The sequence below is a fragment of the Ascidiella aspersa genome, chromosome 9, assembly GCF_963924565.1.
Source record: "Ascidiella aspersa chromosome 9, kaAscAspe10.2, whole genome shotgun sequence".
NCBI classification, from domain to species: Eukaryota; Metazoa; Chordata; class Ascidiacea; order Phlebobranchia; family Ascidiidae; genus Ascidiella; species Ascidiella aspersa.
The window spans coordinates 11,897,501-11,911,020 of NC_139455.1; the positions used below are offsets into that span (position 1 = coordinate 11,897,501).

The window sequence follows — 13,520 nt, forward strand, 5'->3', positions numbered from 1 at the left end:
ATCAAGGTTTATTTTTAACTTGAGTTGCATTTTGATAGTGTGTATAGAATTTGGCCAATATTTGACCTATTTGACGAGTATTTGACTGGTCAATTGACTGGATTTTACTTGACTGGTCTAATGCCAAACCCTAATTAAAACTGAAAATAATTACCCAAGAAGTTTTAATTTAATCTATTTTGCTCATTTGCACAAAGTAATGCCTTCATTTGGTATCAAATCGCTATACATTTTGTTCAAAATATTGGGTATCGGAATAAAATGTCGCCTGTTCATGGCCGAATAATTTCTTTAAAAGAAGTTTGACTTTATTTTTGGCACTAATGTTACATAGTATTTCGTTCCTCGTGTATAGCTTTTTTGGTGCATAGCAAGTTTCTGAATAAGACTAGCAAGTTTGTTTATTTTACCTGAAGGTACATGCCTGTTAGTCATCTATCTTGGAAATTATGTTTTTTTACAAGCATCAATATATTGCTTTGGTATGGGTACATACTTGCTAGACATATTAAGTTTACTTTATGAACCTAAATATCACAAAATAAACTAATTGGTGGAAAAATTACATTGGGGTAATAAAAAACAAAAAAAAAACGTTTTTTTATTACCCCATTCCTATATAATCAATTGGGGTAAAAACATAAAACAAAATATCTGAAAAGATTTAAACAGCTAAAAGTAAGGTATTTTTTGTTTAATAGATCAATGTTATGACACAATACAGAATAAAAACCACTGCCATAAACTTGGTTGTATAAGAATTACACAAAAGTTTCTATTGGACTGGCAAGACTTTTTAAGATACTAATATAACAACTGTTGCTTAAACCAGCATGACTTTACTCAGAGAAAAAAATGAAGGTGTTTGATGGCCTATTGGTTAGGCTAAGAATGTATTTTTTACCTGAGAAATAAACTGTTAAAAATGAAATTAGTTTATTGATGGCATTGTTTTTTTTTTTACCCCAACACTAATAAATTTATTTTTACCCCAAGTGACCATAGTCTAGGAATCTACAACTCACTTATACCACTTCGTAATTGTCACATAATAAACACCCTTAATGTGCTACAGATGTTGATATACATAATTGTATTGCCACACTAATGTTTATTGTTTAGCTATAGAAAACTACATGTATCAAACAACTTTGGTATAAGTTTTATATTTAGGCGCATTTTTGAACTGTCTTTGTAATGTTTTCATTAATCTAAAAGCACTGCCTGTATAATGCAAGTCATTCTGCATATAAATTAGTAGTAAAATAATATGGGCTTTATGAGATTCAAAATTCGTATCAAGGGAGTGCAGTCCAGAAAGTTCAAGTGGAACCCTTGATGCTAACTCTCTTTCAGACAGTTCAAAACAATTATGGTATGTATAAATTACAGAAGTAAAAGCATGAGTGATCTTGAAATTGACAAAGCAGAAAAAGACACTGAACGAGACCTGAGAAACATTAGATATGAAGAGCTTCAGCATGTAAAAGACCAACTCAAGGAGGATGAAGAAGCCTGGACATCGGTGACTTTTTAAAGTTTTTTTATTGTATGTTTTCCCAAAGATTAGTTTGTAAGCATGATGCAATGAAATGATACATTTGAAAAGATAATGCTTTTTTGTCCTTGACAACAAAAAAAGTCTTGCTGAAAGCAAGTGTTATAAATGTTTCACAATTATTAGGCATGTATTTAAACTTTTACTTTAATGTATAAAAAGAGCCCAACCAAAAAAGTTTCTTGCTGAAAGCAAGGTGTTATAAATGTTTCACAACTATTAGGCACGTATTTAAACTTTCGCTTTAATGTATAAAAAGAACCCTCCAAATAATGGAATTTATAGTCTAACTCAGACCTGGGCAACATACGGCCCGCCAGGCAATTTAATCCGGCCCGCGGCTTAGTTTTCTTAAAATACATAAACCGAGCGAAAACAAGTGGGAATTTCTACATGTTTGGTTGTATCGTTAACACTATTTCTAGGGACGGATCCAAACTCTATTTTAAAATCTGTTTTAAAGACTAAATTGATTTTTTTTCGCGCTTCACGCGAATCTCTTCTGTCTTTTTCGTGTCTTCCACTAACTATTTGGCCATATTTACAGATTAAAAGCGTCCTCTGCACTGTGGCACTCTCTCCAACAAAAGTTTAACAAACTTAGCCCTAATATATATAGATATATTGCGCTGCTTTGGAATGTATTCCGACTTGAAAGATACAAATTCATGTTTGTCAGCCTAATTTAGTTAATGCCATGTTGTGTATTTCTCCCGATTTATGCCTTCTTTGCAATATGGCCATTGTACCAAAGTATAACACATTGGTAACTTAAAGCCTCAAAAGCCAAAAAGTTTTTTGTGGGAAATTTTTACGTATTTAACCTTAATTTTTTAGTCAACTCGACCCACAACTTGATAAACGCCAATGTATCAAGCAATGCACATTTTTAATCTGTGCTCGATGCTTGACGTTCCCCTCTATGTCTAAATTAAAATTTTCGTTTTAAAACAAATAGCCCAGCGTTTCTCAACCGGTGCGCCACGGCGCAGAAGGCTGCCAGGTGCGCCGCGAGAAAAAGGAAAAAATAATGTAGGTCCTATTATACTATTATATAAAACATTTATTTTTTACTTTCCTATTAAGCTTAGCTCATTGATTCCACAAGCCTTTGAAGTAGAAAACGCAATAAGACCTACAAAGCAACAATATCTAAATCAGATAATTATTCTATAAATAGGCTACCATAGTAGACCTATTGAGACACCGACATAATAACACCATACTCAAAGTCATAACCACAACAGAATAAGATCTAAAATAGTCTAAATAAGACCTAAATACGAAATAAGTCCAAAATTAATCGGAACAAGACTTAAATGGACAAAATAAGGTTTTTAGTCTTAAAGGCTGGAGTCCCTTTAAAGATATGCAACTATATAAAACCTATATAATAAAAAAAATGCAGGCAGTTTAAGAGAAATACCGGTACACCTAAAAAAATTCGCGCTCGCAAGGTGCGCCGCCCTGTTTGCATATATCTCTAGGTGCGCCCCAAGTAAAAAAGGTTCAGAAACACTGAAATAGCCTATGGTCATATTTCTTCCTTTGTGTTAAATGCGACGTAAATTGCACATTTGCGCACAACTCCTAACGTAATAACAAGTTCGTTAGCTTATTTATTTTTTTAGCGTCGTAGTATGACGTCATATTACGTGCATTTGAGATCCTCTTTTTTGACCCGGCCCCAACATTTTAAGTTTCTCATGTGGCCCGCGGTTAAAAATAATTGCCCACCCCTTGTCTAACTCTAACACTCCCAAATGTATGGCTTTTGGGTGAGATGGAAAAAATCTTGAAGCAAATATCATATTTCCGAATGCATAAATCGCAACTGTGAAGATCGTTTATCAGCCCTATTCTTCGTTGAAAAATATGGTCACACTTGTGCGGATGAATGATCGGATGAAAATGGTGCATGTTATTATATTATTTTGTGTAATACAGTAATCAAATAAGCTGGCGTGGGAGAGCACGAGAGGCGCCGCAATATTCTTAATTAATTTCTCCCAGACATAAGAATGACTCTCTTTATTTGGAAAATTGCGCTCGCTTGAGACGCGAATTTGCTTGGTAGTTTGTGTGGCGGACTTAGTCAAGCGTAGCGCTGTGTAACTGCCTAATGGTCGAGGTAATTATCGCGCGTAGTGCAGCAGTTTTAGCAGTAAGCTTTTTTAACTTTTAAACGGGTTACGCATTTTTTTAAAGCGATAACTTTTATTAGAAACAAATTTGGCCTTAACATCTTTCCTGTTCATATTGACATAAATTTAACCTACTTCTTTAGTTGACACAACACGCAACTTTGTTTTTTCGGGGAATATTGTAATTTGCATTGTACACTGTTTCACCCAAAAATGAGCCTAAAAGTATTCTCTTCGGAAAGTCCTAACCTTTTAAGCATTAAAAAACAGCATGAAAAGTTCTTTGTTGCAAATAAAAGCATATCGCAGGTAATTGTAATAATTTTGTTTAAAAAAGTTTGAAGCTATTACGACGCGAGGTTTTTTCTACAAAGCAAGTACTTTCCTATTACACAAAGCATACAGTGCAAAACACAGATACCTTGAGCTAAAAATTTCTCCAAATCAGGAATAAAATAAAATTGTAAAACCAAAGTTTCGCGCGTATCGCAAAAAAATTCCAGTTACTGACAACCATGGCCTGGGGTCTAAATTAAAACTTAGATTTCCAGACAAACTAAGCCCAAATCCGTCGTAAAAGATTTAAATATGAGTTAAGTGAGCCTATTAGAGACACCGAGAACTAATTAAAATTAGTAGTTCAAAAACTTGCCAATCACAAAACCACGAACCAAATTTACAGTTAATAAACTACCACCCGATCCGTCAGTAATTATTGCAGTTCTAAGCAAAGGTATACGGCAATTAGGGCATCCAAAGGATGGAAAATTCTGACTTTTAGACTTTGAAGTCTTGGGACAATGTACTAATTTGACTTAACAAATATGCTCAAGAAGATTAAATTTAATATTACCTGCCAGCCGAGCCCAAACGCTAACAAGCACCCTAACCCAAATAATGTGCATTGATTTAGTAATAATATAAACACTTTCGGTCCGAATACTTTAATGTGTGACGTAACAATCCTATATAACCTGGACTAGAAATTATCTTATGCCCACCCGAGTTTGGACTTTTTCCCAACGTTCAAATAATTATTAAATTAACGCTGTAACGCGAAATTTTGTCCGGTGCCAAAACTGATCCGGTTGGATCAAGACTCTCCTGCCTTTGGATGCCCTAATTGTCGTAGACCTTTTTGCATAAAACTGCACTAATTTCTGACAGATCGGCTGAAACTACACATGCGTGTAATTTCAAAGCAAAGCATAAGACAACGAATATATATAGGCAGAAATCACACCAGGCGTAACATGTAACCATAAAAATTACTGCAAAAAATATGAAATATTTATAGCAGAACTTGCGACGCCCTGAGAATTTGCCAGCGCTCTATTTGGGTGTGAGCGCCTTCCCTAGTAAAGAAACACTTTTTTCGCACGTATATCTCAAAGCAAACTAATTAGGACACTTTGTATGTAGCTCAAATAAAATAAATTTGGGCACCTTTTTTTCCGTACGTAGCTTGAATAAAACTGATTTGTGCACATTTTTATCCGTATGTAGTTCGAATAAAACTAATTTAGGCACTTTTTGTTCTGTACACAGCTCGAATAAAGCTAATATGGGCACTTTTTGTTCGTACATAGCTCGGATAAAACTAATTTAGGCACTTTTTTGGTCGTATGTAGCTCAAATAAAACTAATTTAGGCACTTTTTTGGTCGTATGTAGCTCAAATAAAATTAATTGGGGCACTTTTTGTTCCGTATGTAGCTCGAATAAAACTAATTTGGGCACTTTTTTGTTTGTACGTAGCTTAAATAAAACTGATTTGGGCACTTTTTTGTTTGTACGTATAGCTCAAATAAAACTAATTTGGGCACTTTTTTGGTCGTACGTAGCACAAATAAAACTAATTTAGGCACTTTTTTGGTCGTATGTAGCTCAAATAAAATTAATTGGGGCACTTTTTGTTCCGTATGTAGCTTGAATAAAACTAATTTGGGCACTTTTTTGTTTGTACGGATAGCTCGGATAAAACTAATTTGGGCACTTTTTTGGTCGTACGTAGCTTAAATAAAACTGATTTGGGCACTTTTTGTTCCGTACGTAGCTCAAATAAAACTAATTTGGGCACTTCTTTGGTTGTACATAGCTCAAATAAAACTAGTTCGGGCACTTTTTTGTTCCGTACGTAGCTCGAATAAAACTAATTTGGGCACTTTTTTGGTCGTACATAGCTCAAATAAAACTAGTTTGGGCACTTTGTTGTCTGCACGTAGATCGAATAAAACTAATTTGGGCACTTTTTTGGTCGTACTTAGCTTAAATAAAACTAATTTGGGCAGTTTTTTGTTCCGTACATAGCTCGAATAAAACTAATTTGGGCACTTTTTTGGTCGTACATAGCTCAAATAAAACTAGTTTGGGCACTTTGTCCGCACGTAGCTCGAATTGAACTAATTTGGGCACTTTTTTGTCCGTACGTAGCTCGGATAAAACTAATTTGGGCACTTTTTGTTCCGTACGTAACTCGAATAAAACTAATTTGTGCACTTTTTTGTCCGTACATAGCTCATATAAAACTAATTTGGGTACTTTTCTGTTCGTACGTAGCTTAAATAAAACTGATTTGGGCACTTTTTGTTCGTATGAAGCTCGAATAAAACTAATTTGGGCACTTTTTTGTCCGTACGTAGCTCATATAAAACTAATTTGGGCACTTTTCTGTTCGTACGTAGCTTAAATAAAACTGATTTGGGCACTTTTTGTTCCGTATGAAGCTCGAATAAAACTAATTTGGGCACTTTTTCGGAACTTTCGTGAAGCAAAAATGGGGTACACAAGGTATTATATGTAATAATTTTTGCAAAATAGGGTTAATGTGGGCTTCAGGAGATGATGACTGGAGGTCGAATTTTAGTAAAAAAGCAACTTTTAAGTTTTGTACTTCCGTGAAAAAGGGCGCAAGTGCCCAAAATTTTGCGCAAATGCGCAAAAAAAATCGCATAGCGGGAACACTGCCCCCCTTTGAAATCTTAGTAAACAATTGTCACAAAACTAAAACCGTGATTGCTGCAATGTTACATCGGCAACATTGCACCTGGCATTGAAAACACGTGGTGCTTATCGCCGCCAACACCTAATCACCGCTCATTATCGTTGATCATTATGTAGTGGTCTGTCACCGACTCAAATAATAACGAAAATATATTTTATTGTTAAAACCAGGGCTGTGGAGTCGGTTAAAAATAACCCGAGTCTGACTCTGGCCAAAAAAATAAACCCAAGTCCGAATCTGGTCAAATGTGTGATTTTGTCGAGTCTATGAGTCCGGCACTGACTCTACAGCTTGTATTTCACCAATTTACGAAACTAAAATAACATGGATATTCAGCAATCCACTTATAGGGGTGTCATATAATTCATTCACTCACAATACATGGTTGGAAAATATTCCACCATATACTAGTCCATCTTTACAATTTCCAATTAGCGGCCATATTAGTGTTAAAATTTGGTACTGTGCATGCGCATGTCAGACTCTGGACTCATGTAGTTTTACGTGGTCTTCTTCGAGTCCGACTCCGACTCAGCAGCCCTGGTTGAAACCAACATTCTCAACAACGTAGAAAACAGGCGGTTAAGGTACAGCAAACGTCTTCACCCCAGGTCGCTCTATTAAATTTTTTATTAGCTTCAATCTCAAACGGGCGCTTGGCTGTCGCATTTTGAGATATAGATTTATCATCGGTGAACTCTAGTCCCACTAAACCTGTGGTTCTTAAACTTCTAAGACACCTTTTACACATCCAACAAAACTCACGCCCCACCTTGTTTCAAAATAAAAAAACATTAAGCAGAACAACATTTTATTTCCAGGTAAGTTGCATTAATGTGAAGAATGTAACTGTAAAATAAATAAAAATTTACACATTGTGCTGTTGTAGAGTTCGGGATACTGCTTTACTTTCAAATTTCCAAGGTATAGCAAATGTAATATTAACTACATCGTTTGTGATGTAACAGTGCACAACAATTGAAGGATGCCTGTGATAAGCTGTTGTTGTACTGCTCATAAATGCTACAAAACAAATTATTAAGAGTAAAATATTTATAAATTTTAAGGGGGGCCATGGCCCCGTACCTCCCCCTGGCTACGTCTATGATTGTAACTATAGAATAGAGTTGCATTGTAACTATAGAATAGGGTTTGAACCAGCTAGCACTAGCAATCTGTCGGCACACACACCACGTCTACCTCGAAAGGCCGATCAGAGCGGGTATCACATGATTAATGCTTGATCACGTGATTAATGCATTGCACCATTAAGTTTTTGTGGAATTATCTTGTCACAAAAGACAATACTAACCTTAAAACGCTTACATGTTTGAAGTTACTTAATGTTATTGCCTAAAAATTTACAGAAATATTCCAACGGTACAACTAATGTGTGATAACTCGATTTTGTCCACTCAAATATTACTTCAAGCCCCCCCAGTTTAAGAACCACTGCACTAAACTGATAATGAATGGCCGTCTTAACTTCAGTAATAAGCCATGTTGTGTTTTTCTTGCATAGTTTCAGCTGAATAATTTACTAATTATATGAAGGTCTTGATTTAGGAAGTCTTGATTCAGTGTTGTGAATTGGGTATAGTGTCCTTACATGAAATGTTGTTTCATTGCAAAATTATTTCTGCGTATGAAGTTACCTATTCCTTTTACTGTTGTGTGCACACTTAATGGTTGGCCAACCTGGACGAATAGACAAATGTGCTCTACGGAGAAAAAATAACATTTAAACTACCTACAAGTTCACAAGTAACATAAACTGCAAATAATTAAGAAAAAGGGTAATTGCTTGAATTTATGAACCCTACCACAGGCATAGGCAAATTACAGTCAGCTGACCATGCTTGGCTTGTTTCACTGTTTAATCTGGCACATTGTCTATTTCACAAAATATTTCAAACAATAATTTTTAAAGAAAATGTTGTTTTTTGCCAGCATCTCAAATGTTTTCCCATTCCTGCCCTACCATAAAAAAATGAACTTTACACACATCAATACTTGTTTTCAGAAATTGCAGAGTTGGAAAACAAGAAGGCGAAGTGCAACTATGGATGCATTAAAACGCAAGGAAGAACGAGATATTATTGAACAACTTCAACATTCAGATAACAATCAAAGGAGAACAAGAACATATAAAGAGATTGTTGAAGACAAGTAATCATTGCAATAATTTGAATTTAAATATTTTGCTAGTCTTATATGTAAAAATGTACAATGATAGACATCATCTTTGACAACTACTCGCAAATGCATCATTAAAGTATTAAAGGTTATATGTTCAAAGTTAAATATGTGATTCTAAGAATTTAAATTTCAGTGTATTAATTATCTTAAAGGTTGTATTTATGTCCATCTCTGTTGTGAAACAATCTTAGTGCTAGGTTCAAAAACTTGGCTCATGCTGTGACATGTCAGTGGCTAATTACTTACCTGCTGATTATTATAGTATTTACATAATCATCAATAATTTTTTAATGAAATGTTATTGGATGCAGGGTTTCTAATAATGTTAGATACAGGGATTTGGAACATTAGATTTTATTTAGAAAGTAGAATAGCATTCTACAGCAGACCCGGACAAATTAACAGTCGGTGGGCTGGATCCAATCTAGAAAGCATTTAAATGTGGCCAACTGCCTATAATAAAATGTTTACTCAATATAAGGGATGTTCAGAAAAGAAAATTGAATATCTAAATTCAAATCTGATTTGGATTTGTATCCAATTCTGTCGTTAACATCATGTAATCGAAACCGATAACAGACTTAATTGCTGAATAGTTGATTGCGCTGCTTCTACTCACTATATGGGCAAAGTTTTAGGATTTAGCCACAACCCGGACTCAAGCATATTGAATCTACAATAAAAAAATTCCAAAAATATTAATGCCTAGTATAATTTTTATTTATTAAGTGAAGGGTGGTACCATAACACCATAGGTGCCGAACATGGGTGTACAGGGCAATTTTCGACATTTTTTTTTCGTGCGTTGTGCAAATCTTACTTATGCATCTAGTAAATACCATGGGACTTTTTTCTTCCTAAAAGCGCCATGCATACCCATTTGGAAAACTTGCACGACAGAAAGCAGACCTTGCTAGCAACCACAAGACCACAAGACCCGTAGACCAGTTGATTGTCAAAGTCTGGAATGAGCTGCCTGTCAACTATCACAAGCTGCTGAGAGTGTGAAATGATTTGACCATAATTGGCTCAACATACGAATGTGACCAATTGTTCTTGCACTTAAAAAACATCAAGACCAACATACGATATTGTTTAACTATTGAAAGTCTTAACTCTTGTTTAAAGCTTAACCTTAATAAGTATCAACCAGACTACAAAGCCATCATTAATACCAATGAACACTAGAATACGCATTTTACCGGAAAAAACATGTTACTGAAGAATAAAGAGTAAATTCACACTTTTTCTGTTATCTACAATTAATGGTTTTGCTTTATTTTAAAGTTTAAAATGTACATGTTAATTGCCTTAATTTAAAAAAAATCCTATTATAATTATGGTTCTCACGAAAATGGAATTAAAAATATCTAACTTTTATGGCTCACTATAGCCAAAAGTTTCCTCACCCCTGCCTTTAGCCTTGTGACTCTTAACAGATTCTGACAAGAGTAGTTTGGTCATCAAAGTGAGATTCTGCATATCTTTTTGATTTATATTCATCATTAGCATCTTTGTGAGCAAGCTTCTAAAACCTGCTGCAAAAGTGCCACATTTTTTCTAGACATTTTGTATTATGTTATTTCATATTTAAATAATAATAATATCTATTATATTGACCACTGTTACTTATGGACCAGTGGTTCAAAGGTTCCTGTTTTTGTTGTCTCATCGTTCCTTTGTCCGTTTACGAAGTAAAGATAATTTTGATTATATCTCTTAGCACACACAATACAAAAATAGTAAACATAAAGAAATTTAGTATTAGCCTGACAAAATGTATTTTTCTACCTAAAGTTTACAACCTGCAATCCAACCTGCTGATTCGTTGTTAGGAAGCCATCTTAATGCTTGTAAGAGCTCCCTAAGTTGGCGGCGCTCAAGTGTTATATTAAAGTTTTTCGGTTGGCTCATTGGTTTCCCCTACTGTGTTTTTAATAATGCCAAATATAATGCACATATACAAAAATAACAATTAAAAAGCCAAGTTACGAAATCACAAACAAAGTTGATTGCATTTACATTTGCATGTAAGTGAGTGCAAAATAGACCTGAAGTAGTCTGGAACTGCTCGCGTAGTTTAACGATCAAAATGAGGAATCATAAACGCAATTGTGATTATGCCACACTTGTGGAACAACCCTACATGACAAGTCTAACAGGCCTGTGCATTTAGGAACCTCCGATTTCTTGCAGTTTGATTTTTTTTTCAGGCACAGCTTACTTTCAATTAGTCATTTATTTGGCCACACAAATTACTCAGATTTGTACTTTACAGTATTGACTGTATTATTTCGTTGTTCATATATGCTGTACTGAGTTTTTTTGAATAGATTTAAAAAAAAACATATTAATGGTCTAACATTTTTTGAACTTATTCTTGTTTAGACTTGATATTGTTTTTTTGTTTTTTTCATTACAAAATTTTTCTGAAAAGTTCAGAAATAGAGTTTTAATTAACACTTGGTTGCTTCAGTTTTTTGTCTGGATTGATTGTTTTATTAATTATTGTTAATCTTTTTGTTCAGAAAAAAAAGAGAGTCAGAGTTCTGTGATGAATCATGGGATGTAAATCACAAACCTACAGAAACATCTGAACAAATGAACATTTCAAGCAAGAAGATACCATACAGAGGTGCAAAATCTACACCTAACATTCACCAATTTCAAGACACAAAAAAAGGCTTGGATGCCAGAAGTGAATTTAATGTTTCTGCAAGTAACAATTACATTGTCAGTCAGTCTGGTGTACAAAAGTCAACAAATAGACAACAACAAGAAAATGATGATTCCAATAATACATATTCTACTAGTAGTAAAAACTTTACAAAGAATTCAACACCAAGAAGTGAGGAGCAACAATGTTTGTCAAAGGATACAGGTTATAATACTTCCTATATTAACCCCCAAAGCAAGACACCTGTACCGGCATCAACTTTTTCTTCAACCACATCCGTTGTCATGCGAAAGAATGATACTAAACTTTTTAAGTAAGTAATTTTTAAAATCAATTTTATTTAATAACTGGATATATATTTCTAGGTTTGATATTGCATATGTTAAGATTTGCTCCTCTGATTTATGATTTAATCTTTATCTATACAATTTAAAATTTAAATTATTCCCCAACTTAGTGTGTAACTAATAATAAAAATATATTCTATATTTTATTAGGATAAATAGTTTCAGGAATAAGAGCCCGAAACCCTAAAAAGAATATTTAAATACCACCCTATGCCATATCTTACAATTGTTTCTTGTTTTATGATGCAGATGCTAAAAGTTAGAAACAGTTTTAAAAATTGAAGTTTATTTTTGATTAATAAATGCTCTTACGGCAGGGGCATGCAACCTGCGGCCCGCAGAACCAAAATATGTGGCCTGCAGCATGCTTTGGTTTTTGGCCAGCCACAAAAAACATTCGTTAACAGTTTTATTGAAACTTCCTGACTGTTCCTGAGTGTAGGTCACCTTAGAGCTTAGAGCATGGGTTCTTAACCTTTTTTGCATGTTTTACCCCTTTAACAAAGTATATATTTTATTTATCAGTATATATTAATCAGTCAATGAGTTGTTTAACCACTTAAACGCCTCAATCTTTAGGCTATAAAGATCAACAATAAACTAACTTGGCCAGTTAAGCCGTACCCAGCAACAAAAATAGGCAGTCACATGCATAAACAGCCTCAAACTTTTTCAAACGGTGTACTAAACCTTATACAGTGGGCACTACTAATATAAAGCAGTTAAAATATTGCTAAACTATTTGGGCCTAAACTGCACAAAAATTAAACTTAGTTCACACTGTCTGCCAGCAGACACGTTACCTAAATCTATGCCATGACCTGGGTTGCCAGATGGCAAAAATTAAAAAAAAAATTACCTCAAAAATAAGCCAAATCTACTACAAAGTCTAACTAGCCTATGTTTCCCCTTAAAACATATGCAATAAATGGACATGCTTGTACATTGAATTTCTCTTTTTGTGGCAATTTTTCTAATTTTTTTGTCACTTTTGGAAAATTTTCAAGGCATTTTTTTCTCTTTTTGTGTTAGTTTGATCTCTTCTTAACATAACACTCATGAAATTTTTGAATAAAACAAAAAAGCCTAGAAAAGACAACTTTCATTTGGATTTTTTTTTGAAAAAATAAAATCCAAAGAGGTTCAAAAAAGCCTAAATTTTAAATTTTTTAAAAAAAAATCCTAACTGGCAACCCTGGCCGTGACTGCCGAAGAAGCTGATTAATTCAAACAGCAAATGACGTAAAAATGAAGTAACTGAGAGATAAGGATATTCCCAATGAACTGAAAATAATTATCAATTAGCGAAGCATAACGTTATCGATACAAGACAATAAAGAATCAAAAGGCTACTGGGCTAGCTTCAAAAAAGCAGTTCTAGGAAACTATGCTACCAATACCACTATTGGCACCATTTTTGTGTCCCGTCAGCTGATGATTGATTACTAATTTACCCCCAATAGTGAGGAAATTATACCCCAGGTTAAGAAAGGCTGCCTTAGAGCATGTAATTTTTTAGCTAAACTACCGCCAATTGTAATTTTGACTGTAAAGCAAATTCTAATTCCTTCACAATTAAAATCGCCTTAACC

The 13,520-nt window shown here is 34.2% G+C and overlaps 1 protein-coding gene across 2 annotated transcripts in view; it reads left to right on the forward strand.

Moving 5' to 3' along the window:
• Window positions 1-13,520, forward strand: part of LOC146133016 (LIM domain only protein 7-like) — a 52,163-nt gene that overhangs the window by 6,122 nt on the left and 32,521 nt on the right. For both annotated transcript variants that reach the window (XM_083396731.1, XM_083396732.1), the window contains exons 3-5: window positions 1,393-1,525; window positions 8,729-8,874; window positions 11,433-11,894. In XM_083396731.1, coding sequence (XP_083252857.1) covers window positions 1,393-1,525; window positions 8,729-8,874; window positions 11,433-11,894 — 741 coding nt within the window. The remainder of the gene's footprint in view (window positions 1-1,392; window positions 1,526-8,728; window positions 8,875-11,432; window positions 11,895-13,520) is intronic.